General features: G+C 32.7%; 2 protein-coding genes across 4 annotated transcripts in view; one reads left to right on the top strand and one right to left on the bottom strand.

Moving 5' to 3' along the window:
• LOC139510418 (mucin-2-like) overlaps positions 1-11,899 on the bottom strand; it is a 28,587-nt gene extending 16,688 nt beyond the window's left edge. Inside the window, exons 1-11 of the mRNA XM_071297001.1 lie at positions 11,872-11,899; positions 10,676-10,957; positions 9,203-9,517; positions 7,706-7,990; positions 7,091-7,405; positions 6,426-6,737; positions 5,198-5,509; positions 4,289-4,600; positions 3,614-3,925; positions 2,413-2,745; positions 1,820-2,131 (exon numbers count right to left, since the gene is read on the bottom strand). Coding sequence (XP_071153102.1) covers positions 1,820-2,131; positions 2,413-2,745; positions 3,614-3,925; positions 4,289-4,600; positions 5,198-5,509; positions 6,426-6,737; positions 7,091-7,405; positions 7,706-7,990; positions 9,203-9,517; positions 10,676-10,957; positions 11,872-11,899 — 3,118 coding nt within the window. The remainder of the gene's footprint in view (positions 1-1,819; positions 2,132-2,412; positions 2,746-3,613; positions 3,926-4,288; positions 4,601-5,197; positions 5,510-6,425; positions 6,738-7,090; positions 7,406-7,705; positions 7,991-9,202; positions 9,518-10,675; positions 10,958-11,871) is intronic.
• Positions 11,900-16,995: 5,096 nt separating this feature from the next.
• LOC139511288 (L-proline trans-4-hydroxylase-like) lies at positions 16,996-26,829 on the top strand. Of its 3 annotated transcripts, none has more exons than XM_071297909.1 (10): positions 16,996-17,169; positions 19,231-19,269; positions 19,778-19,859; positions 20,895-20,976; positions 22,203-22,313; positions 22,865-22,956; positions 23,303-23,393; positions 23,805-23,934; positions 24,468-24,625; positions 25,041-26,829. In XM_071297909.1, the coding sequence occupies exons 2-10, from the start codon at positions 19,254-19,256 to the stop codon at positions 25,161-25,163; spliced, it is 885 nt and encodes a 294-aa protein (XP_071154010.1). In that variant the 5' UTR covers positions 16,996-17,169; positions 19,231-19,253; the 3' UTR covers positions 25,164-26,829. The 3 variants fall into 3 exon arrangements, with proteins under 3 accessions (XP_071154010.1, XP_071154011.1, XP_071154012.1); XM_071297910.1 differs by having other exon boundaries at positions 17,004-17,164; XM_071297911.1 differs by having other exon boundaries at positions 17,026-17,048.
• Positions 26,830-27,454: the final 625 nt, after the last annotated feature.

The raw sequence follows: 27,454 nt of genomic DNA on the forward strand, positions 1-27,454 counted from the left end.
GCAACCAATGGGTCTTCAATGTAGCGAGAATTCCCGCACCCGTAGGTGTCCTTCAGCTGGCCCCTAAAATATGCATAATAGTACAGTGATAATGGACGTCATACTAAACTCCGAATTATACACAAGAAACTAAAATTTAAAATCATACAAGACTAACAAAGGCCAGAGGCTCCTGACTTGGGACAGGCGCAAAATTGCGGCGTACTTATGTGAAAAAATTGCGATGTACTTATGTGAAATTTAAGAAATCAAGAATTTAAAATTGATATTATAAGTCGAAATAGCATTAGTTAAGTTAACTAATGCTATTTCGACTTATAATATCAATTTTTTTAAGTTAACTAATGCTATTTCGACTAATAGTATCAATTTTAACTTAAGGAACGAAATAAGCTAAAAATATTGATAGGTTATGAGGCTCCTTTGCAAGATATTTGTGTTTTGAAAAATAGCGGAAAATGGCGGACTAGGATTTGCATTGATAGTATTTAGGTCTCAAGTCGAAAGAAAAGAAATCTCGAATCTGCTTCAATTTTGGTAAATGACCTTTTATGTGCTACTGAAGTATTATATGAAACGAAAAATGGGTGGTATTTGGCAAATATTTTACCCAGTATCAGAGGAATAAACAACGAGGAGTCCGAACATCTGACACAAATTCTAAACCTCACATACGCACATCCTTAAATTCAACTGAAATAATACAGAAAATTCCAACGATCCATGAGAATATAGTTTATCATTGGTCTTTCAGATACGCCCAATTTGCGGTATTAAATAATAACAAATACGTAATATGTTATATTAAAGTACACAATTGAGTATACCGAAAAGTACGCATGCACTATTTGAGCATATATTAAATGGAGATCCGCCTTCAACTGACAGTATCTTATATTGAATCGTTAGCAAGGACTAGTCCTACACAAACATTTCAAGTATAATAAAAACAAGATGCATGATTAAATACACAATTATATAAGTTGAAAGAATTTTGATGTTTAATAATGCCCGGAGTTAAATGGATTTAAATCATTTAAATTTGTATTTTGACAGGTGCTCATTGGTGTCAATTCTTATGCATTCTTTTCATTTTTTTTCGAGGCATATGTGAAAGTTAATCCAATATGTCTTACTATTGTTCCTTAACAAACATTCTGTTTGTGACGAAAGTATTGCATCGTGTAAAAATTATATTATACATGTAAAAAAAACTTATAATACCGTTAAAAACTAGCCAGTCAAGGTCGTTAAAACTACCATATGTAAATATATTAAATTTTTCATACCAAGGACTTGTTTAGTAAAAAGGTCTCACTATAAATTTCTTGCTAGCCTATAACCAAAAGGATGAAAGGGAAACCATCCATACACAATTTTCAGTTGAAATTATGGTCACTTTTACAAATTTTTCAATAAATAAGCCTGTGGTAGATGATAAGTTGTCTTACTGATAATTATACAAAATCTCCTTATTTTCATACTAATCGCACAGCTGGGAATATATGAACTGATATAATTTGTTTATTATAAAACAGCTAATAAAAAGTCTTTGAGTGTCAAGATGCTTTCTAGTAGGGTGAAATCAATTTATTATTGTTTTGTATAACTCTTGCCTTAAAATAATTTATTTCATCCCATCATTTTCATTGTAAATGAAGTCTCCAAAGATGGAACAAGATTTGTGCTATCGTGAATTTTATGTTGTATCGCCATGTAGGATTCACGATAATTGATTTTGGCGTTTGGTCATTTTTTCTATACCTTGTTCATCACAAGATAAAACAAATGTTTGTAAAATGCGTTGTTGATTTCTTACCCTGCACAGTGAGTGGCAAGCTGACTGTCTGTGGACTATTTCCTAAGGTGTCAGGATGTAAAACATCACAGTAAAGTGTTTCTCTGTTGTAAGTGGTTGTAGGACTCCATACAAGTGTTCCTGTAACTCTGTAGGTCTTAGAACTTTCATCGTATACTGTATTAAACGTCACCTCATTACCAAATACAGAGTTACCGACCCTGATGGATAAAGTTTGCTCTGGAAAACCACCGGAGGATACACAAGTCCACGTGTGAGATGTACCAGAGATAACTGAGGCTGGACCGGTCAGTACTGGGGTTTGTGGTGTGGCTGGAATATAGAGAAAAATTAAAATTAAATTGGGTTTATGGTGTGATTGTTATAATAGAAAAGGCTATAAAATAAACATAAATACACAGGTTCAGATATTAGATGCATATGTACCATAGGAAACTGGTATTGGTCCAGTCAATTATGTAGCATATGGTGTGACTGTTATATCCGTTATCAAGAAAATACTTTTGTATTAATATGTTTTCCATCAAAAGTTTATTGATGACATTCTTCGGTTAAACTAAGAGAGATAACTCTTGAGTTTCTACGATTCTTACCTTGCACTGTCAGCTGAAGACTAACTGTCTGTGGGTTGTTTGGTCCTAACGTTTCTGGATGAGTAACATCGCAATATAAACTTTGACCGTTATTACTGGTGTCTGGACTCCAATCAAGTGTACCGGTAACTTTATATGTCTTTGAAGTTTGATCATACTCTGATTTGGTTGTGACTTCCGTCGTGAAAACAGAGTTTTCTAATCTGATGGACATCGTCTGCTCTGGGAAACCACCCAAAGATACACATGTCCACGTTTCTGGTGTTCTGTATGCCACTCTTGTTCTTGGTGAAACTGTTGTCGGACCGGTTAATGTTGGTGGTTGTGGGGTTGCTGTGAATTGGATAATAGAACATTATTATTTGTATACTTTTCCTTTTAAATACTTGTTTATGTTTGAAATGATGGAACGTTATCTAAACTGAAAAATATGCTGAGCCGGAGTTTCATAAGTGAGGACTTTTTGGAATAATAACAATAAAAACACGGGCATTTTAAACAGTAACATCTCTTAGAAATGTGTGGAATTTTCTAGTAGATAACTATGATTTGAAGATGTTTTACGCCAACACCCCTTTTGAATGGAAAACTTTAATCATAAAATCATCCTTTTGTTTTAGCAGGATACATTCTATTTTATACTATTACGCCAATTAAAAAAAATCCTTGACCCGCCCCTGTATAAGTGTGCATTATGAATATTATTCATTGGCATAGAGTTTAGGGAAGTTGAAGCACACACTTTTTTTATAGATTTATTCTAAATAACGTGAACATCGATCAAAATTTGGTTCAATCTGTTCAACAGCATAGACCCCTTTCATTTAAAATAACTTTTCTTATCGTACGCTTTCCGTATGCATTTGTTTTAGAAAAATACTCCTATTAGAATTCTTTTTACATAATTTAAAGCAATACCTCAAATTTCAGTGACAGTCAAAGGGAGAGAAATGTTGAATAATTGTTAAACTTGAAATTGATTGGTCATTAAAGGATATCCGCGATCAATTTCCAAAGACGCCGTTTCAATTTCTGATTATTGCAACACAAATATAAGTATGAGAACGTATCAACACTTAACATACAGTGTCAAATAACGTTTCAAGGTATATGTTCCTGTCATTTATTTCTAAAACAGTAGTTTTTTTTTTTTAATTTATGTTTTCCTGAAAACACAAAACTGTTAGACTAATTATCTTACTATTAACAGTTAATGGTAAAGTAACTGTTTGAGGAGCTTGTCCTAATGTGTCGGGGTGTAAAACATCACAGTAAAGTGTTTCTCCGTTGTACGTGGTTGAAGGGCTCCATACAAGTGTTCCTGTTACTCTGTATGTCTTAGAACTTTGATTGTATACTGTATTAAACGTCACCTCATTACCAAACACAGAGTTACCGACCCGGATTGACATGGTTTGTTCTGGGTAACCACCGGAGGAAACACAAGTCCAAGTATGAGATGTACCAGAGATAACTGAGGCCGGACCCGTCAGTACTGGGGCTTGTGGTGTGGCTGTAATATAGAAAAGGAATATTGACAAAACATTTACACACAAGCTCCGACGTTTGATACTTGTCACTGCTTTTTTTTTATTCATAGATAAAATGAAGTAGGTTTAAAGAGTGGCGAAATATACCAAAGTGATGATTAATTAAGCAAGTTGAAGATGATTTTCTAATACTCCACAACAAACGAAAAACAACGAAAAGACAAGCAGGACACAAATCACAACTTAAAAAAACGATTGACCATCAAGAACCCAACCAAAACGTGGGGGTGATAACATGTGCAACGGAAGGGTAAGCATATCCTGCTCCATATGTGACACCTGTCGTGTATTTGAAGGTTTATAAAATGCATAGAGGATTGTCTTACCCTGTACAGTTAGTGACAAACTGACTGTCTGTGGACTATTTCCTAAGGTGTCAGGGTGTAAAACATCACAGTAAAGTGTTTCTCTGTTGTAAGTGGTTGTAGGGCTCCAAACAAGTGTTCCTGTAACTCTGTAGGTTTTAGAACTTTCATCGTATACTGTTTTGAACGTCACCTCATTACCAAATACAGAGTTACCGACCCTCATTGACATAGTTTGTTCTGGATAACCACCGGAGGATACACAAGTCCATGTGTTAGATGTTCCGGCGGTCACTGAGGCTGGACCGGTCAGAACTGGGGTTTGTGGTGTGGCTGAAAAGTAGAGAAAAAGACTATTAACTAAAGGTAGACTCACAGGTCAAAGTATTAGATATAGTATTCTCTTTAACTTTCTTTATTTCAAGATAAAATAAAGTAGGTTTTTAAAGAGAGACGAAATATACCAAAGGGATATTAAAAACTCGAAAACAAAATTATAAATCCTTATCAGAGAACGAACAACGAAAAAAAAGACAAATAACAGTTCACAAAACACAACATAGAAAACTAAAGACTGAGCAACATGAACCCTGCCAAAACCCCGAGGTGATCATATGTCTAGGAGTTATATACTTTTTACTTTACGTGTTTATCAAAAGAAGGAATGAAATAGGTTTCAAAAGAAAGGTAAAATAGAGTGAATGGATAATGAAACAAGTATATTGTAGTTCGAAGACAATCTGACAATGTCATTGCAATAAACAAAAAACTACCCCACGGCAAATGACGTACACAAAACACAACATAGAAAACTAAAGACTGAGCGATACGAACATATCATGTGCTGCGGGAGGGTTAACTAATCCTGCTCCATATGTGACACCCGTCGTGAATTTGAAGGTTTGTAAAATGCCTAGAGGATTGTCTTACCCTGTACAGTGAGTGACAAGCTGACTGTCTGTGGACTATTTCCTAAGGTGTCGGGATGTAAAACATCACAGTAAAGTGTTTCGCCGTTGTAAGTGGTTGTAGGGCTCCATACAAGTGTTCCTGTAACTCTGTAGGTCTTAGAACTTTCATCGTATACTGTATTAAACGTCACCTCATTACCAAACACAGAGTTACCGACCCTGATTGACATAGTTTGTTCTGGATAACCACCGGAGGATACACAAGTCCATGTGTTAGATGTTCCGGCGGCCACTGAGGCTGGACCGGTCAGAACTGGGGTATTTGGTGTGGCTGAAATGTAGAGAAAAAGACTATGAACTAAAGGTAGATTCACAGGTCCAGGTACTAGATATAGTTTCTCTTTAACCTTTTTTTTATTTCAAGATAAAATAAAGTAGGCTTTTAAAAAGAGACGAAATATACCAAAGGAATATTAAAAACTCGAAAACAAAATTATAAATCCTTCTCAGAAAACGAACAACGAAAAAGAGACAAATAACAGTTCACAAAACACAACATATAAAACTAAAGAGAGACTGAGCAAAATGAACCCTGCCAAAAAACCCGAGGTGATCACATGCCTAGGAGTTAGATACATTTTACTACCGGTCTTTTTACTTTACTTGTTTATTTAAGGAATGACTGTAATATTTTTTCCTGTCTATGAAATAATAACATAAAAAATGTGGTGCACACTGAATAACCCGCGTAGTGGGCTATTTAAAGTATGCACCACATTTGTTATGTTATTTCGAATGGGCAGAAAAATATTAGTCATTTCTTATAATTTAATTCTTACTTTTACAACCGGAGTAAATAATGAAAAACGTTGATGACGCCAAGGGTCACGTGACAAAATTATGTCCATGAGCTGATAAACAAAACGACGTCAGCCAATCAGAAGACACGTTACATCCAAAATTAAATTATTAAAAGATAGAATGAAATAGGTTTTAAAAAAAATTCTAAATAGAGTGAATGGATAATGAAACAAGTATATTGTAGTTCGAAGACAATCTGACAATGCCATTGCAATAAACAAAAAACTACTCCACGGCAAATGACGTATACAAAACACAACATAGAAAACTAAAGACTGAGCGATACGAACATATCATGTGCTGCGGGAAGGTTAACTAATCCTGCTCCATATGTGACACTCGTCGTGAATTTGAAGGTTTGTAAAATGCCTAGAGGATTGTCTTACCCTGTACAGTGAGTGACAAGCTGACTGTCTGTGGACTATTTCCTAAGGTGTCAGGATGTAAAACATCACAGTAAAGTGTTTCGCCGTTGTAAGTGGTTGTAGGGCTCCATACAAGTGTTCCTATTACTCTGTAGGTCTTAGAACTTTCATCGTATACTGTATTAAACGTCACCTCATTACCAAATACAGAGTTACCGACCCTGATTGACATAGTTTGTTCTGGATAACCACCGGAGGATATACAAGTCCATGTATGAGATGTACCAGAGATAACTGAGGCCGGACCAGTCAGTTCTGGTGTTTGTGGTGTGGCTGTACAATAAATGTTTGAAAACAAATTACTAAGCAAGTTAAGGTGGTAGACTTAAATAGTAGCAGGTAGTGAGTAGACGGCGTTTAATGTTGTTTTTTTAATCAGAGAAATATCTTAAGCACAGACTGAGCCAAGTGAAGGAATACCTAAATAATAACCTTATTGAAGCTCAAAAAAGAGTTTTTTAATTGTGACCACATAGGTCATATTTCTCCGTGTTGAATGACTTAATTGAGAGTAGTCTCTTTGGCACTCATACCAGATCTTCTTATATCTACAAATAGATGCATTACTATTTGAAAGATTGAGTAGAGCTATTTAAATATATTTTCTATATTTCGTTTATTCTTACATTGAACAGTCAGTGATAGACTAGTAGTCTGTGGGTTGTTTGGTCCTAACGTTTCAGGGTGCGTCACCTCGCAGTATAACTTTTGTCCATTATAACTGGTATCTGGGCTCCAAACAAGTGTTCCGGTTACCCTAAAGGCCTTTATGCTATCATCATACTCTGACTTGAATGTGGCTTCATTGGTAAACACAGAGTTGTCTACCCTGATGGACATAGTCTGTTCTGGGAACCCACCCAAAGATACACATGTCCAGGTATAGGGTGTTCCTGGTGTTACTGTTGACGGACCGGTCAGTATTGGTGGCTGTGGTGTAGCTGTAAACGGAGAGGAAAATTAGTTCTTATGTTTTGTTCTTCTCATAACCTCAAATATAGGAGTAGCCAGAATACACCGTTTATCATATCTTCAACCGTTTTTGAATATTTAGCTATATACAAATGAATTAACAATTTAAATATTGGGGCTTGGTGTATTGTGTGGATGTCTGTTAGTTTGGTCTGAGTGTTGCCCTCTAAGTGGGTTGTACCGTCGGATTCGTGTCTGAGAACGAAGTACCACAAACAAACAAAATAAAGATATCCAACCATCAACATTACAAAGAAACTGTATACTACCTTTTGGAGATACTGTTATGGTAGTGGTGTTCCTCGTGGCACTGCCATCTGTAGCCTCACATATGTAACTACCAGCATCAGTGAGTTGGACCTGAGTAATTGTTAGAGACGGTGTGTTAGCATTACCACCAGAAAGTCTTAGATTTGCCGCCATAATAACAAGTTTGTTGTTTTTGTACCATCTGACTTGCGTTGCTGTTCCAGAAGTAATAACACACGTCAATGAGATTGTATCCCCTGTCGTTGGGTTATACTGTGTCTGTGGTGCATTTACATCCAAGGGGGCTGAAATGTTGGAATATGATAACCATCATTAATTGACAAAGCACAAACACATATTCACTACGAACTTTAAATTCGTAGTGTTTCAAATAATTTTGAAATGTACAAAAAAAAAAATACTATTGACTATTTAGTATTAACATTAATCTTTGACAAATAGTGCCGGTTAGTTTTGAATGAAAAGTGTTTTATGAACAATCTACTACTTCATATAAAAATACGAAGATGTGGCATAATTGCCAATGAGACAACTCTCCGCCAGAGACTAAATGACATAGTGTAGTTAACAACTATAGGTCACCTAACGACCTTCAACAATCAACCCTCCCCTAACCTCCGACGGCGATGTAGCAGGGCAAACTACAAAAAAAAAAACAGTTGATGAGGGCTTTACAAATCAGATCACAAAAACAGAGACAAGACGTTGCAAGGTATTCATTCATCTCTACAACAAAAAATACGCTTAGTACAGATATCAGAATATTCGCATCGCAGTAACTGATTTCTAGTTCATAGCCATAACAACTAGTATCTTTTGTGTCTTAAAGGGGCACTAGCTACGAGATAAATATAAAAATAAAATTGTAAAACATGATTGTTATTTGGTTCTAACATTTATGAAAGTGAAAAAGTAAATAAAAACCATAATTCGCTTTTAGCAGCCAGTATTGTTCAATTTTGTCAAATTAAGATATAAAAAAAACCATTGATAATGAATTATTCACTTGCAAGTGAATAATTCGATCTCATTGAATCCGTATTCATGGGAACTTTAATTTAACCCCTTAGCTAGGAATGAATAACGCATGAACTCTTGTACAGGTAAAACAATGATTAACATATAATTTTTAATATATTAATATACATAATATTAGCAGACCTAGAATCCAATTGCACGAGTTCACTATATATCTATATATATATATCTATATCTATGTCTATATCGCTTATATGACCATCGGAGGTCTTCGAAGGTCAACACGATAGTTAATAAGTCGGTGTCTAGGCTAAAATACACACAAAAAGAAGCTACATATTCTCGAGCCCATGCCCAGTAAATTGTTTAATTTAGACTTATCATAATTTAAATAAATGTTTTAAATTGTTATAAATCAAACATCAGAATTCGAGTCCAATCGGTAAACATGAATTTGACAGTTAGTGCTCCTCTTTTAATTGGATGTAACGGCGCCCCTTTAATTGAGTAGTACTTACATTTAACTGTTAATGGTAGACTGACTGTCTGTGGGTTGTTAGGTCCTATAGTTTCAGGATGAGTAACATCACAGTAGAGTGTCTGTCCGTCATTAGCTGTTGTTGGGGCCCAAGAAAGGGTTCCAGTTACGGTATATGTTTGTGAAACGCGATCAAATGCTGTTTTTGTATCAAGCTCTGTAGAAAAAGCTGAATTTCCAACCCTCATGGACAATGTTTGTACAGGGTATCCACCATCAGATAAACAAGTCCACGTTGTCGGTGTCCCTGATATCATTTCTGTGGGACCTGTTAGGACTGGGGTCCGTGGAGTTTCTGTAAAACACAAGAAAAAAATAACAAATGAAGATAAATCTTTTGAAATTTCTCGAAAGTGAACTTCACTTGAAGATTTGAAAATTATACATTCATACTGAATGAAGAGGATGAGATTTTGACAACATGCCATATGGTTATTTTGAACTGAGACTCCCTTAATGGAAAAGTCAACGAAAATGTTAGTATTGTGTTTCTATATGTTAGTTTTGTGTTTCTATATATGTTAGTTTTGTGTTTCTATATATGTTAGTTTTGTGTTTCTATATATGTTTGTGTTTCTATATATGTTAGTATTGTGTTTCTATATATGTTAGTTTTGTGTTTCTATTTTTGTTAGTATTGTGTTTCTATATATGTTAGTATTGTATTTCTATATATGTTAGTTTTGTGTTTCTATTTTTGTTAGTATTGTGTTTCTATATATGTTGGTATTGTGTTTCTATATATGTTTTAGTATTGTGTTTCTATATATGTTAGTATTGTGTTTCTATATATGTTGGTATTGTGTTTCTATATATGTTTTAGTATTGTGTTTCTATATATGTTAGTATTGTGTTTCTATATATGTTGGTATTGTGTTTCTATATATGTTTTAGTATTGTGTTTCTATATATGTTAGTATTGTGTTTCTATATATGTTAGTATTGTGTTTCTATATATATTAGTATTGTGTTTCTATATATGTTAGTATTGTGTTTCTATATATGTTTTAGTATTGTGTTTCTATAGATATAGGAAGATGTGGTGTGAGTGCCAATGAGACAACTCTCCATACAAATAACAATTTAAAAAGTAAACCATTATAGGTTAAAGTACGGCCTTCAACTATATATGTTTTACTTGACGGTGAATGATTGCAAGTTATATGCTATTTTTTTATTTTTAATCTTAACTTTCAATTTTTTATTTTCCATATTAACGAAGAATGTAAACTTCTAGTGCGCTTCTAGGTACAAATATTTAATTCCATGAAGTTTTCAACCGAAACATACAAAACCATTATATTTTCTTTCTCTTACATTTTTAATAAAAAAAAAAAAAACACATCTCTATTTATTGAAATATATATATATAACCGCATGAAATGATTTGCACTAGACAACTTTTAATTACGTAGTTCTGAAATAAGAAGTTTTCAAGAGACTGTTTACTTACTGTAAACTTCCACAAATATAGTTCTCGAAAGTGGATTCTGGAGGAGTCCGTTCTCTGATTGACATTCAAACACAGCGAACTGTTCATTAGCGGAAGCAGTAAAGGTGTAGTTGTTTGTAGTTATACCACCGACTATGGTATACGTCTCGTCTATTACGGTGTCATCTCTTAACCACCTGACTGATGGACCAGGCTTGCCACTACTCACTGTACAGGTAAGGGTCACTTTGTCATCCATTATAATGACCTGTGGCCCACTGATCATTGGTACTCCTGGAGGAACTATAAAAGAAGACTTGTCATAAGCAATTCATTTTGTAAAATCATTTTGTAATTTCATTTTGTAAATTCATTTTTGTAAATTCATTTTGTAAAAGCTAGCAAGCATTTGTAATCGATAAGCCTTTCATTTTTGTATAGAAATATATTTGAAACAACTAAGATACTTGCAAGCAAACGTCTATAAGATCATTGAGATCTTTACTTAATACATGCATTTATCCATCTAATAAGTTAAGCCTTTTTCAACTGATTTGTATAGTTTGTTCTTATGTTGTACTGATATACCACTGTCCCTGGTTGGGGGAGGTTTGGGATCCCGCTAACGTGTTTAACGCCGCCACATTGTGTATGTATGTGTCTGTCCCAAGTCAGGAGCCTGTAATTCAGTGGTTGTCGTCTGTTTATATGTTACATATTTGTTTCTCGTTCATTTTTAGATAAATAAAGCCGCTAGTTTTCTCGTTTGAATTGTTATTTCGGGGCCTTTTATAGCTGACTATGCGGTATGGGCTTTGCTCATTGTTGAAGGCCGTACGGTAACCTATAGTTGTTAATTTCTGTGTCATTTTGATCTCTTGTGGAGAGTTGTCTCATTGGCAATCATACCACATCTTCTTTTTTATATTTAGTATCGACTTGTTTATAATGCCATGCAGGAGAGAACTTTATATTGCTTAAATATCTTTATTGAAACCTGTTATTGAAACTGTTTTTCTATTTTAAAGAGCCTAAACAGATTAATGCTTAAGATGTTAGTTTTTTACATGCAAAGATATCGTTAAATATCAGCGGTGAATGTTCCACGATCTGAACCTTTTTGGTACCGGTGGGCGCTACAACGATTGCCGAACGCCCTAAAAGGCTTCGCATAGTGTCGAGCGGGTGATATTTTACGATATATATTCGATATATACCTGATTGTTCCATGAGTAAAGAATTCATTATATGTTTTGATCGAAAAAATGTTAATCATATATAATAATATATTAGATAGGTTTGATAAAATGGCCGGGAAAATCAAAATGTCCAATGATATAATCCGTAAGTTCGATAAATATTATATAGATTATTACGGTATTTTAAATACTTTTCTTTACTGCCGTTAATCTTTGTCTATTCCGTATTATGAACTCAGACAATTAATTTCAGAGTTTTAGCACAAGTGTGTTGAATTGACCAGACGTACAGATGGCAGTGCAAAAAAACCCAACATCAAACATACACACACAAATCGGTACAAACTACTAAACACGTCTCTAAAAAGAATAGCGCAAAAAAAAATCACTTTTCTCATTTTTGCGCTAGGATTTTATTTTAGAAATTGTTCCATAAATTAGTTTATATTGTCTCTTTTCAATTATTCTTTTCAGTGAATCAAAACCGGAAATACAAACAGTTTTTAAATTTAAATGATTGTACTAATTTTAAACGATAAGCATTTAAATATTAAGATATTAAATCATAATTCTTAGTGACACATTCAGTGCTAATTATCATAAAACTTATTGTTATATCTAACCAATTAGTGCAAGTTACTCATAGTATACAATAACTTAGTATAACCAAATGCATTACAGACCTTTGTGATAATGTGTACTAAGGGTACTTAATAATCTACTTACTCTGTGTGAGAGTCGGGATAATCAGTACGAATAAAGGTACTATACAACAATTAACAACCTTCTTCATTAGTCTTCTATTCATCCTGAAAAAAAAAACGTAATATATCAAAATACTTTCGCAGTTTGTGAAATTTTTTGTTTAAAGAAAATTAATAAATTACATAGTCAATAATTTTTCTCCTTGACCGCAGGTTTATTTAAAGATTCATCGGGGGCCGAAGCAAGAGTTTTATTTGTCCCTATCGAACATACCCTCAAAGTTTCCCAATTTTACAAAACCCACTTTTTTATGTCTTGTACAATTTGGTTTCATCCTGAATATCATTCGAATGAAATATTTGCCATTGGTTCTTAAGCAAACATAAATCATGTCAGAAATAGTTAGGTAGAAAAAAACGGATTTTGATTTAAAGCAAGTTAAATTTCAAAGATATTGTATGATGAATGTATTCAAACCATGATGAAAACATAAGGCTTTCCAGAACATGATTAGTATACAAAGTACAGGTCTTATGTCATTACATGAAGAAGCTCAAAATGAAACTGAATTCACCTATAATATAAAGAGTTTATTTTTTGTTTCAGTCAGACTGAAAAGTCCATTATAGAATCCTTAAATTTACAAATAACTCTCGAAAAAATACATACCTGTTTCTTGATTTCAGTCAGACTGAAATGTCCATTACAGAATCCTTAAATTTACAAATAACTCTCGAAAAAATACATACCTGTTTCTTGATTTCTTTATCCAGACCTTTTAAGACTGATGCTATTCCAAGACTGGACTGGTCAGGGTAAATATGCGTCTGTACTGTACAACAGGTCATGTGTAAAACTACGGACAATGGGATTAAATATTAATTATGGTATTTATCATAAAAAAAACATATACTGAAATGAAAGCTAATTAATCGTTTATTGTTGTGTACAAAAAGTTAATACGTTATTAATATTTAAATTTGTATACAATATTGTTGGAAATAAGTGATCCCATTATACTACACAACATGTAGTATATTTGCAATAAGCAGAAACATGTATTTCCATATTTATATTATCCTTCGTTTCATTAATCTGTTAAGACAACAATATATCTGATTCAGTACAGTTTATGTCAACGGGATTGACCAGGGTTACCAAAATAACTATGTTTGTACAAAGACCTACAATTGTATTTTTTGATATGTCTGTACAGTTACCTTCAATTGCATTATATATCTCTGGTTCGGTCAATTCACATTTTTGTTTGACAACTGATTAAATTATTGAAATGTCAAATATTTCATGCATGTACAGGAAGCTTGATGATAATATATACGTGGTTTACGTAAATGTGACAGCAACCTAAAGACAAAACAAAGTATGACACATAAAAGTAATTTTAAACAATCAAGTTGTTATCAAGGTGTACCGCCTTAAAACCTTAAATATGCCTACGATGACACAAAACTGCAGTTTTAATTAGAATAATGCAAACATTGAGTAAATTTCCAAAGCAAGTTTAAGAAAGATATATCTATTAACGGTACCAATTTTATTGCACCATTTGCGTTCGGATTTCGATAATAAATGTATTATAAAACTTTTAATCTAAATATGAACGTTTAAAAATTTATCAACCAGAAATATAAAGTCAAACCTGGAAAACAAATCACTTGTTGGATTATTATTTTAAATGGCCTTTTATAGTTGACTGTGCGGTGTGTGCTTTGCTCATTGTTGAAGACCGTACGGTGACCTATAGCTGTTAATTTCTGTGTCATTTTGTCTGATGTGGAGATTTGTCTCCGTGATTGGCAACCATACCACATCTTCCTTTTTATATTGTACATACTCTTTCCGTTTTCGATTTCCAATAAGTTTGAACAAATATATGATTTTGACCATGTGGTTGAGACAAATACTAAAGTACATGGTTTGTCGTACGTCTTTTCTAATTATTTCTCGTCATTAAATATTAGCAGTGACGAAACATAAGGTATAGATAGTAAATCCGAAGCCGTCTGAAATACCAATGGAACATAAGGTAAAGATAGTAAATCCGAAGCGATCTGAGATACCAACGGAACATAAGGTATAGATAGTAAATCAGAAGCGGTCTGAGATACAAATGGAACATTCAAAACTCATAAGTCGGTTAGAAACTGACTCAAAGCCAGGGCCAAAAAAAAGACAAAGAAATTACATATAAAACACTGCAAAGAAAACTAAAAATTGAGTAGCAGAAATCCCAACAAAACAGGAGCTTTATATCAGGTGTTCGTGCATCATCCTAGAACTTTTAATAGGCCACCACGTAAGCACGTAGTAAAGAATTGTCCGATACAAACTATATTAAAGGGCATTTAAACCACAAAAAGTTCTTAACAGAACAGCTTATTATTCTAGTCTACGGATTTTCAAAATACACAGTTTGATAATATGTTAAGAATACTTGTAAACAATTATTTGGTTTGGTAAAAATCTATATATATATATATACAATTTACTTGTTGGAATCTGGGAGTGATCAAGGACTTGTATTGTACTATTTTAATCATGATACAAACCATTGGACTGATACAGTCATATCTATTGGTTCCAGATTTAAAAATATGATTGTAGAGTTTCATTAGTTTTTACTTCAACTTATGTGTATAGCCAGATACATATGTATATATGTCTCTGGTATAGCCACATGTATAATTGTGATCCGATGATTTGGACATGTCTGATCTCAAACTTTGGACTGTGTGGTTTGATAAAACTTGTCTTTTACGATTATTTAATTCGAAGTATTTTATTTTAGAAGGGATAATCTGCAAAGAAAGACAAGATTTGACATGTGGTATATACTTTAGGTTTCGCCTCTTTTTCGAATAATAAATACTTACAATATTTGTATACCCATTTACACCCTAGAAGAAAGAGATTGTTAATAAATAAATAAATATAAAAACTTATTAAGAACGCAAAAGAAGCAACCCCACTGATTTCGTTTTTTTTTTTTTAAATCTGCTGGCATAATAATTGTTTTTAAAAGCGGTAATACCACTATATGCCTTGGACTATTATACTGAGTCTACTAAGGGACTACTAACGTTAAATTATAAAAGTCCCAGCATATGATAAGCTTGGTGACATACACGAAAACATGTCAGGAGTATGATTATATATATTTTATTGTGAAACTACCCCTTTACAACGGGGGCAAGCGCCAGCGGGGTACTGACACCTGCGTCATCAAACATGCACATCATAGTATTTACAAACAACATTATATGATTGTAGTAAAAATGATATAAGATACTTGCAAATGTCTTTATAAGTCTTATAAATACATTAACGCTAAAATATCATAATAAATTGGTTATTTCGTAAAAGTACATTACAGTGACAATTTCATATGCATAAATACTTAAAAATCTTTCATCCATCAAAGATTAAAAAAAAATCAAACTTAAAACTAAAAACGTTCACACACAGTTCAAGATATTATACATTGGAAATCTTATCAATTTGAAAAGAACGTTCATTCATTACGTCTACAAGGTATTTTTTAACGATCTTATCTAAACTATTACCTAAGTCTGGGGAATACAAGTAGCCCAGATCACCTATCATGAACTGTATTTGTGATAAGGGTGGCAACTCTGAAAAATAGATATCCATTTTTAAATTCTCGAAACATGCTTGTATGTTAGTACTTGTTCTTTTTCTGATAGCCGAGAAAAAAGGACAATCTAACATAACGTGAAAGATATTCTCAATCGCATTTGAGGAACATAGCTGACACTCATTATTTGTTGTCAGATTCATTCGTTGAAGCGTTGCATTTATAGGCAGACAATTCGTTCTTGCCAAAAATTTTAGCCTGGTTGAGCAGTCGTCAACATTTGACAGATACGGCCGCTTACGACTAACAACCACAAAGGATTGGTACAAGTTTAGGCTACTCTTTCCTAAAATATTACATAGTTGAGTATTGGTCGTTTCGTTACCATAAAATTTATTAAAGGTGTTAATGTTTATGTTTCCATATGATTAAAAGACTTTCTGTTTAGAACTTTTCTTGGTCTATTATATTGTTTGCCCTTCAAGATGCAAGTTTCAGCATATTTTGATAAAGAGTAAGTTGATGAAATAATTAATAAAACACCTGAAATAATGATGATGCAAAGTTCACTGAAGAATAACTCAATTGACATTATGAGTTATTATTTTCACTGAAAACTTGAGGATGACAATCCTATGAATCAATTATGATATTAATTATCTAGTAATTATCATTACCTTAATTCAGTCATTTGTACATAATTAAATGTTTCCTTATGTTTTAAGGTGTATAAAGTTGTTAAAATTATACCCTATGGGCTTAATTCGTATGGTGCTCCTTGTATAGGCGAGAATTGTCACTTTAACAGATCTTTACTTATTATAATGATGTTTATGTCCCCGGAACATAGGGATCCCCAAAGATAAAAACAAAGGTCCTTTTCTCTCCCGTACAGTTTTACTTCATCGTTCTTTGATACTTTAAATAATCGAAGCAACGACATTGAAATAAAGACGAGAAATTGCACCAGCTTTCAATTTCACTGTCAGTGTAAGGTGCTTAATTTGTGTATTTCACTTTTGTAACTATCATTTTTTCATGTTTTTTTTTTCCAGTCCGTTTTAATACTCAGTCATGAAACGTCTCTGATTAAATTAATGGCAAAATCTGAAAAAAGTCATGAAACGTCAGTTAAAAGCTCATTAGAGCCTATGTTTGTCTCTGTGTGTATGCCTTGCCGACTCTTAATAAAGCTTATTTATTTTATTTAAGAGGGGGATAGTATAAAAAAGAAGATGTGGTATAATTGCCAATGAGACAACTGTCCACAAGAGACCAAAATGACACAGACATTAACAACTATAGGTCACCATACAGCCACAGGGGCTTGTTACAATTGCCGGGTTTACTATCCATACGAACCCCTGTTTTTTTAGGGGTTCGTATGGATAGTAAACCCAGCAATTGTAACAAGCCCCTGTGATACTGTACAGCCTTCAACAATGAGCAGGACCTTTATTGGGACTCTTGGATCAGGTGTTTTTTAGCTTGGGATTTCGGGATCTGGATCCGGGAATTCTTTTTTTCGAATCTCAGGACGTCTGGATTTCGTGTTTTTAAGCCCTGGATTTTCGGGATCAGGACCCCTCCAACCCCCCTTCATTTAACATCTCTGATTACCTTAAAACGGCCAAATCTGAAAATCACTCACGATTCATAATTTTAAATAAAAGGGATAAGATGGATTGATGTTAAATACTTGGGTGGCTTATCCTGACACGCCAGTGCATGAAGCCATTGTAGAGGGTAATAATGTCCTTTACCGTCAGTCGTCAAATGGTCATTTTAGGCAACGTTACAAAATTCGTTAAAATTTTCTTATCTTGATTCATCAGAAGTCTCAAATAATTATTTTTAGAAAAAAATTATGTGATTCGTCAAAATCAGTCGATTTTTTTATTGTCAATGTCTAAAAGAAAGTGTACAATTTATTGTCATGCACCAAAAATTACAGTTAACATCATTTGGCAATTTGTTTACCATTATTTGTCATGAAGGTATATACCCCCATTTAATACCGACCTCATTGAAGGGCTGAAATGTTGATTTTTTTTGGCCAATGCACAGCTAAATGTGTACACCAATCCAAGGTGTCATTGTTATCCAGAATCAGTCCAATGTTCTTGCTCTTTGCCCTTAATCCTTGTCCAACAAGTTTACATAGCTCTACTATCATAAGGTCTTATTAGATTTATTATGAAATAACTGAATTTTTATGAAATATTTGTTACTGGATATTTAGAAAACGGCCACCAATCTTAAAACTATTGGATTGGTACTAAAAGAAAAATTCAAAAGCAAACGTTTGGTAGTGCATAAATGAACATGTATACTTATCATCAGAGACATATATTTAGTACAAAAACTGTCTATCTTAGAATTAAAAATATGACACTAATATTGATAAGAACATTACCATAATACATGTAACTATGATCATTCTTCTGACATACCAAATAACAAAGCTTAGGCCAAAATGTAATTTGAATTGTTTGGTGTTGCCTAGCTACCCAATGATACAAATCGGTTCAAATCTGTTATTTATATATAATTTATTCCTGCTCTGACATTGCTTTCTTGTCTAAATAAAATTGAGAATGGAAATGGGGAATACATCAAAGAGACAATTCGATCAAAGAGCAGAAAAAAGCTGAGGGCCACCAATGGGACTTCAACACAGCAAGAAAATCAAAAACTGGACGTGTGGCTTCAGTAGGCCCCTAAAAAAAGTGTGTACAAGTTCAGTGAAAATATAAAACATGTACATGTAACTACTGTTGTTGGCCCTAAAAAAAGATAAAATTTCTACCTACCTACATTTTACCTTTAAGGCATTTTTAGGCAACATCAATTAAAGAATATTATTTTTAGGGTAGGTCTTAAAAAGATGGGTGCTCATCAGTGTTTCTTGCAAAGGACACAACTCATTATTATTATTTTGATGGATGGATGTGTTGACACTGTTTACGAATGATAATATTTACTTTTGTTTACATTTTAATGAGTTAGCCTTCATTTAAAGATTTATTATTTAACTATTTATATTTATCTTTCAGAAAAATTGACAAAAACACTTCAGATGGATACTTTAATAGGTACATGTAACTATTAAATATAAAAATAAGAAGATGTGATATAATTGCCAATAAGACAACTCTTCACCAGAGTCAGCTCTATTCCAGAGACCAAACGATGACCAAGATAAGCAACTATAAGTCACTGTCCAGCCTTTAACAATGAGAAAAACTATTGAAGGTCTAAAAAGACAAATATAAAACAATTTTAACAATTTAAAAACAATCGGCCTGATTTATAAACAAGACAATACATTTACATGTATATAGAATCTTTTGAACAACCTACAGAAGTAGGCATTGAATATTTAGAGTGGGATTTGTAATGCATTAACCATATATATATAGCTCCATCAAAAGAGTTGGCCATAACTCCTGTATCCTCCTTGGATGCCTTGCTATACACAAAGAGATATTTCAGAGTGAATCAATGACCCACAATCGTCAGTATTCACTGTGCTGAATTACACACCATGTGTGTACATGTGCTGTACATGTTTAAATGTTGAAATGTTTTTATTTTTGGCAGACTTTCCATATGATGATAAAAAGTTTGAAGTGACAGATGAGATGAAGAAATGTTTTGATGAACAAGGATATTTATTGTTAAGGTAAGTACAAATGTATACTGAAGTGGTAAAACACTACAACTTCTATGAAATAAGAAACATAATGATTATTATTCCAGTAGACAACTGAGAAGATTACATTCCTGCCATTTTTAGCACCCATCTGCTCTGGGCTTTAGTTTTGTGTATAGGTGAATGTTAATCTTTTTCCTTGTATCCGTTTACCCTAAGCCTTCTGCTTTTAAAGCTATGTGTCCCTTACTCGTTTGAAAATCATTTAAAATGTCTAATTTTTAGGAAGCTTTCCAAATACAACGCAGTTTATCAAGTTGTTAAACTCAAGCAGTCCATAAATCATTGTTATTAACAGATATATCCGTTTAGGTTGTAAGGAGGTAGGGAGCTGGTATGAGATCAAAGAGGACTTATTTATATTCATTCTGTCATAAACCGGTAGATAAAGTTTTAAGTGATTGCAAAAAATCTTTGATACAAAATTAATAATTTAGTTTAGTAGTATTTAACATGAACCAGTATTTTTCTCACCTCTTATAACAATATCATGGAGACAATTGTTATTATCTAAAAGATTAAAATGCAAAGCTTTTCTTAAAATACACAAGTAATCTCTACTAGAAGCCTCGTCAGGAAAATATTTCAAACTTATGGAAAGGGAAATAACTCAAGGTATTTCTAGATTTCTGTTGAATTCTTATTCCTGAAAGACCATTTGAGTTAATTCATAAGAATAAATGTAAATATTATCATTTCAGCATGACACCTATCCTCATAAATTCTTTTAATTCTGTAAAGAAAATGAGGTCTGCATGATTCTGTTAATTGGCTTAGACCTAGACTCATATTTTTATTCATTAAATTATATGAAATTGATTTTTTGGAGGATATTTCTTCCTTCCAAATGGTAGGCAGATAACTGTTTTTGTCTTGGTTTTCACTAAAATTACTATTTATTTTCCTGAAGTATTAAAAAAGAGTTATATTAATATAGAGAGAAAAAGTAGTGATGAGGATAACATTTTAGAAATTGATTAATGTTGCATTATTCTATACTTACAGAGGTTTGCTAAGTCCTGAAGAACTTAAAAAAGTGAGGAATGTCCTGGAGAATACAGACATGATAAAGAAACATGGGTATGGGGTAGGTTCACAATTTATACAAAAACTGATTGTTTTAGTCAAAAACATAAACATAATAAAACTTATATTAACTGACCGGATAGGGTAGGTCAATATAAGTTTTTCAAAAGTAAATGACACCACATATTTAACTTGTTAAAAGACAAGGATTGTATATAATGGAATCCTTATAATTATTTGGAGTTATCTCCCCGTAATCAGATTTTTTTTAACAAAGCACAACAAGATCTACCAATATATTGATAAATTTATATGAATAAAATCTATGCTCTAACTTTAAAAAATAAAAAAAATATATTAAGAACATGTAAACACAACAGTGAAACTTGGTTTTATGTTTCCAGGTAAATTATTTAGGCTGCTCAAAGCCTCTTTTTCAAATCATATATACTTTAGGCGACAATTCAATATGAATTAATGACATTTACATGACTGATTGATTGTTGTTTATCCAGTGGTATGTCATTTACAGAGTTATCTCCCTGTAGTGTTAGGTACCTACTTAACATCCAGTGTTATGTCATTGACAGAGTTATCTCCCTGTAGTGTTAGGTACCACCTTAACATCCAGTGGTATGTCATTTACAGAGTTATCTCCCTGTAGTGTTTCTTACCACCTTAACATCCAGTGGTATGTCATTTACAGAGTTATCTCCCTGTAGTGTTAGGTACCACCTTAACATCCAGTGGTATGTCATCTACAGAGTTATCTCCCTGTAGTGTTAGGTACCACCTTAACATATAGTGGTATGTCATTTACAGAGTTATCTCCCTGTAGTGTTAGGTACCACCTTAACATCCAGTGGTATGTCATCTATAGAGTTATCTCCCTGTAGTGTTAGGTACCACCTTTTAACATCCAGTGGTATGTCATTTACAAGTCTTTTCTTCATTTAAATATCAGTCTGCAGAATAAGTTCTTCAAAGTAAGAGACTTTTTAACCAAGTTGCATGCATATCCCTTTCAATACTGGAAAAGATAGCTTCCAACAACAAGTTTGGATTAAAGGCCTATAAAGAAAAGATTTAATGTAATAATTTCCATTTATGTGCTTGGATCAAGTAAGATTGACTGGCTCACATTATGGATAATGCTTTGATTATACTTTTAAAAGTCTATCTTAGAGATGATGCATTATGGTATTCTATGTGTTGACCATCCCCAACTTGTAGAAAAAAGGGAGAATGTGTTCATCAAATTGCATTGATGTTAAACTTATGTTCCAGATACCAGATGCTTCTGGTAGAATGCCCAGAATGGTTTTGTGGCGAGCCCCAGGGAGTGACGTTACAGGAATGATCTGTCGATGTGAAAAAGTTGTTACTACTTCAGAAAAAGTAAGATCTCAATCTTGGAAGTAAAAATGTTATATTCAAGTGTTTGTTTGTATAGCAAAAATTGCCCCCTATGTAGTACATTTGTACAAACTTAACCAATAGAGCTACAATTTTTTTTTAAATGAACCTTTTCTATAACATTGTATAAGTGCTTTGATGGTCACCTGCAATTTATAGATCTTAATCGAGTTCTTAAAGTCTAAGAAATATATTGGAATTCTGATGATTTATTTACAATACGAGCTGAAAGTAACATATGAATTGATACTACAACTGCAAATTTTTAATATATTCTGTTTAAGTAAAAAATAAATGCTATGTATTTGTATTTGAAATTAAATTGTACTCTTGGAATCTGTTTATTTATATGATTATTATATTTGTCATTTCTGGGCCTGTCATAGCTGACTATGCAGTATGGGCTTTGCTCATTGTTGAAGGCGGTATGGTGACCTATAGGCGTGTCCTTTGGTCCTTCATGGAGAGTTGTTTCATTGGTATGTAATCTTACCACATCTTCATATATATTATAAATGTATTTATATTGACAGCTTTTAGGAGGTGAGGTTTACCACTATAGTTCTAAAGTAATGATGAAAGATCCAATGGTTGGTGGCAGACAAGAGTGGCATCAGGATTATGGGTAAATATATAATAGTATATGGAATAACATTAATTTTTGTTATTAATTTTGACTTTATATGAAAAAATACAAAGTGCCCTGCTAAAATATCTTTTTATCATCAATTTGTCTTCACAACATGTTTTTGTTGTTGTTGAAATATAAAAATAAAATGAGAGAATTAGAAAAACTATATTTACAAATACAAAATGTTGTGATAATTGTTTAGTTGGAGTGGCAATCATTTCATTGATAAACTGACACAGAGGAACATGGATGTCACTCACAACGTTACTGCACTGATGTGTGATGTCATTGTCTAATACTTTCAAGTACTGAGTTCTCTCAATGTATTTTTATTTTGTAGATACTGGTACAAGAATGGACTACTGTATCCGGATGCTCTCAGTGTATTTATTCCAGTTGACAGATGCAATAAAGCAAATGGCTGTCTTCAGGTACCAATTGATGTTTTAGAAAGATTTGAATTATTGCTCCAATTTCTTTCCTTAAGCACTTGGCTCTCAAACAAAAAGGAAACAGATAAGCTACTAAGTCTGTAACTAAATCTATACACAATGACACATAGTTTCCTGTCTGTGAACATATGCACAAATGAACTGTAAAAAAAATGATTCATTTTAACTTAGAGCATTTTTTTCAAGAATAAAAGTCATTACTTTTTGACAATAGGAATCAAAGGAGAAATCATTGAACAGTCTTTAATTAAATAATCTCTTTTGAGATTTTAGCATGATGGCTCATGTCTGTTGCTATATGATAAATTAGTATAATCCTTGTATTAGGTTTTACCATGATTTGATATCTGGTTGTACATTGCATATTAAATATTATGTTTTTTGTTTAAGATTTTACCAGGATCTCATGTTTGTGGGCGTATAGAACATGGTATGGTTGCTGGGCAAACTGGGGCTGATTTAGAACGTGTCAAAGAACTGGAACAGAAACTTCCAAAACATTATGCGGAAATGGAAGCAGGTTAGATATTCTTTTAAAAAACTTTTCAATAAGTTTTGCATGAATCTTACTTTTATGATGTTAATGAAACTTGTACAAAAACATGAACCCAATTTCTATCTAAATTTATTTCATTAAGAATTCTGTCATTTAAATAGAATTGAGTAATCCAGATAAAGCAAAGGTGTGCTCACAGTATTTTCGTTGTCTTGTTACTTAAAATTTTGATTTTATTATGAACAGTAAGCAGTGCAAAGTATGATGCTAACTAATGAAGATATCATCGCGTCATAAATTGAAAATTGTGTTGTGTATAATTTTTGTAAACATTGAGTATATGTGTATTTATGTGAAGGAGACACACACACGTACCCACATGCTGCTGGCAATCCTCAGTTAACATCCAACCAAGAATGACATTGAATTGTAGTTTTAAGTTTAATTTAAAAATTAATACAGAATAACATCAGTTTGAAAAACCAAATGATTCATTGCTAAAATAAAACAAACATTGAATTAGACCCCCACATTCTTATGTTGTTATTTGCTTGTAGGTGATGCCCTATTTTTCCATTCCAACGTCCTCCACTGTAGTGATCCAAATGATAGTCCAAACAGACGCTGGGCCTTTATAATGGCATATAATATGGCCACCAATGATCCGGTAGAAAGTTTAGCAGCTCCATTCCCAAGATACACAAAACTAGAAAAAGTAAGTAATAGTCTTTAAAACATTAAAGGTGTGGCTTCTAATACATATTGGGGAATTAAACACTAAAATACATAGTTAATATAAACATTATTTATAGTGATATATTGATATTGTACATTTATGATACCTTAAGAAACGATTATGATAAGTAACACATGTAGTAAACATCAGAAAAACACAAACACCTTAGGATTTATTTATTTTGGTGGGTACTTTTTTTGTGGATTGAAGAAAAATTGTATTTTTATGAATATTTGATTTCTTGGTTTGATAGAGCCTGTAGAAGATGGGTACTTTATTGACCATGTGTATTAATGGTTATCTGTTGCCCAAGAAATCCATAAAATTGATATCCCATGAAAAATGATTAATTCACAGTAATTGATTTATATTTTTGTTTTTATGTTTTATTTAGGTTCCTAACTCTGCTATCTTGGAATGTACAAATGAAACAGACTTTAGTGGAAAAGATTTCTTAGATCCAACAGAAGATAAAACTGTGAAAGCTGACTTATCTAAACCGACCAATGCTACCTAGACATAGTCATGTGCTGATTATTAAACTATCTACTCAAGTGGGACATAGACATAAAGGTTGTACTGTAGGAATTCATAAGTTTAATTTGACAAAAGTGGGAATTAATCTTCTAACATAGAGGTTACTGTTTTTGTACATATACATTTATATATAAACTCAGAATTTTTTACTATTTTTGTAACCCTACAAACAATTTTTTAAGGAATACAATGTTTGAATAGGAATAAGCTTGTCTAGGTAATTACATTTCATGCTCATGACAATGATCATAGCATAATTCCATAAATATGAGGTCAAAGTCACACCTGATACATGTATTGAAACATAATGTGAACCATACCTTTTAAGCAATATTTTCGCAATATTGTTCATTGTCATCAATGCTATGACTTGAAATGAAGTTCACAGCTAATACATGCATTAAATTGTTGTTCCGACAACTTTTTTACTCTCTGAATGATCCCATATATATAAACAAACGGAATGCTACTCAAACACATTAGCAATCAGATTTCATTTAATCCATTATATATTTTTTTTACACTTCTATTGTATATATTGTTAAATGATTGAACTTTTAAATATATATTTTTAATAGACAGTTTGATAAATGTAATGCTAAAATGTTCAGGAGAACAGTACTATTTCAAATCCCAAGTGGCTATTAAAAAATAGTTCAAAGAGCACTGTTAATTCTTAAAAAACAAATTATCATTTTACCAAAAAAGTCCTGTTTAGTTAAGGTGGAGTGTATCATATTTGTATTGTCCCTTCATTTGTTTAGACTTATTGTTTAGGTTTTTTGAATTCATATGAAGGTATTTTGTATCCACAAGGTCTCCTGAGATGATATTATTATAAAGTATTGAGTATCGCTTAATGGGACTCCTATTCTATTTTCAACCAGATATTTATATTGGTTTGCTAATGCAGAACACTGGCTTAGCTATATTAAGAAAAATGAGAGAACATGATTTTGATTTGTATAATAAGATTTTGAATTGAATGAGTATATCTGTTTTTATGCCCCACCTACGATAGTAGAGGGGCTTTATGTTTTCTGGTCTGTGCGTCCATTCATTGGTTCGTCCTTTTGTCCGTCCCTCTGTCCTTCGGTCTGTTCGTCCCACTTCAGGTTAAAGTTTTTGGTCAAGGTTGTTTTTGATGAAGTTGAAGTCCAATCAAATTGAAACTCAGTACACATGTGCCCTATGATATGATCTTTCTAATTTTAATGCCAAATTAGTGTTTTGACCCAATTTCACGGTTCACTGAACATAGAAAATGATAGTGCAAATTTCAGGTTAAAGTTTTCGGTCAAGGTAGTTTTTGATGAAGTTGAAGTCCAATCAACTTTAAACTTAGTATACATGTTCCCTGTGATATGACCTTTCTAATTTAAATGCCAAAATAGAGTTTTTACCCCAATTTCACGGTCCACTAAACACAGAAAATGATAATGCGAGTGGGGCATCCATGTACTATGGACACATTCTAGTTAATATTAAAACAAACAAGTAATGTTGAGTTGTAATATGATTATTATATTAATATATATTTTGATACTTTCTTAATTTTTGTTGTGTTTGATATTGTAAGTGATTTTATAAAGATACAATGTGTATTAAGATTATGTGCAATATATGTATAGTTATAATATTAAAAACAAGTTTTTCTTTATAAATTGTGTGGTTCTATGGATATTTTGAGAAATAAATTGTTTCAGAAGGCAATGTGGAAAAAAATTGCAAGACTTTTTGCCCTTCCTCAATTTTTGACTCTGACTCCAAACTGACATTCATTTCACTGACACTAATTTCGAGGTGCTTAGTGGTAATTACTGTTAATAGAACTTAAAAACCACAAGTATATTGTACGCCTACAAACAACAGATAAAACAAAAGATGTGCCAAAGGAATAACACAACAGACATACACACGATGTGTCAAACACATAGCACAACAGATCATACAACAATGTGTCAGATGCATAACACAACAAATAATACAAAAAATGTGACAAACACATAAAACACAATACAAAAGATTTGTCAAACACATTAAAAAAAAACACAAAAAAGTGTGTCAAACACATAAAACAACAGATAATAAAAAAGATGTGTCAAACACTCCGGGTGCGGGAATTTCTTGCTACATTGTTAGACCTGTTAGTGACCTTCTGCTGTTGTTTTTTTCTATGGTCGGGTTGTTGTCTCTTTGGCACATTCCCCATTTCCATTCTCAATTTTATAAAAACGATAGATGACACAAAAAAGTTTGTCAAACACATAA

The sequence above is a fragment of the Mytilus edulis genome, chromosome 2, assembly GCF_963676685.1.
Source record: "Mytilus edulis chromosome 2, xbMytEdul2.2, whole genome shotgun sequence".
NCBI classification, from domain to species: Eukaryota; Metazoa; Mollusca; class Bivalvia; order Mytilida; family Mytilidae; genus Mytilus; species Mytilus edulis.

Coding starts and splice junctions, on each gene's coding strand:
- LOC139511288 (XM_071297909.1), top strand. Junction 23,394..23,804: donor AAGCAAATGGCTGTCTTCAG/GTACCAATTGAT, acceptor TTTTTGTTTAAG/ATTTTACCAGGATCTCATGT. Junction 23,935..24,467: donor TTATGCGGAAATGGAAGCAG/GTTAGATATTCT, acceptor ATTTGCTTGTAG/GTGATGCCCTATTTTTCCAT.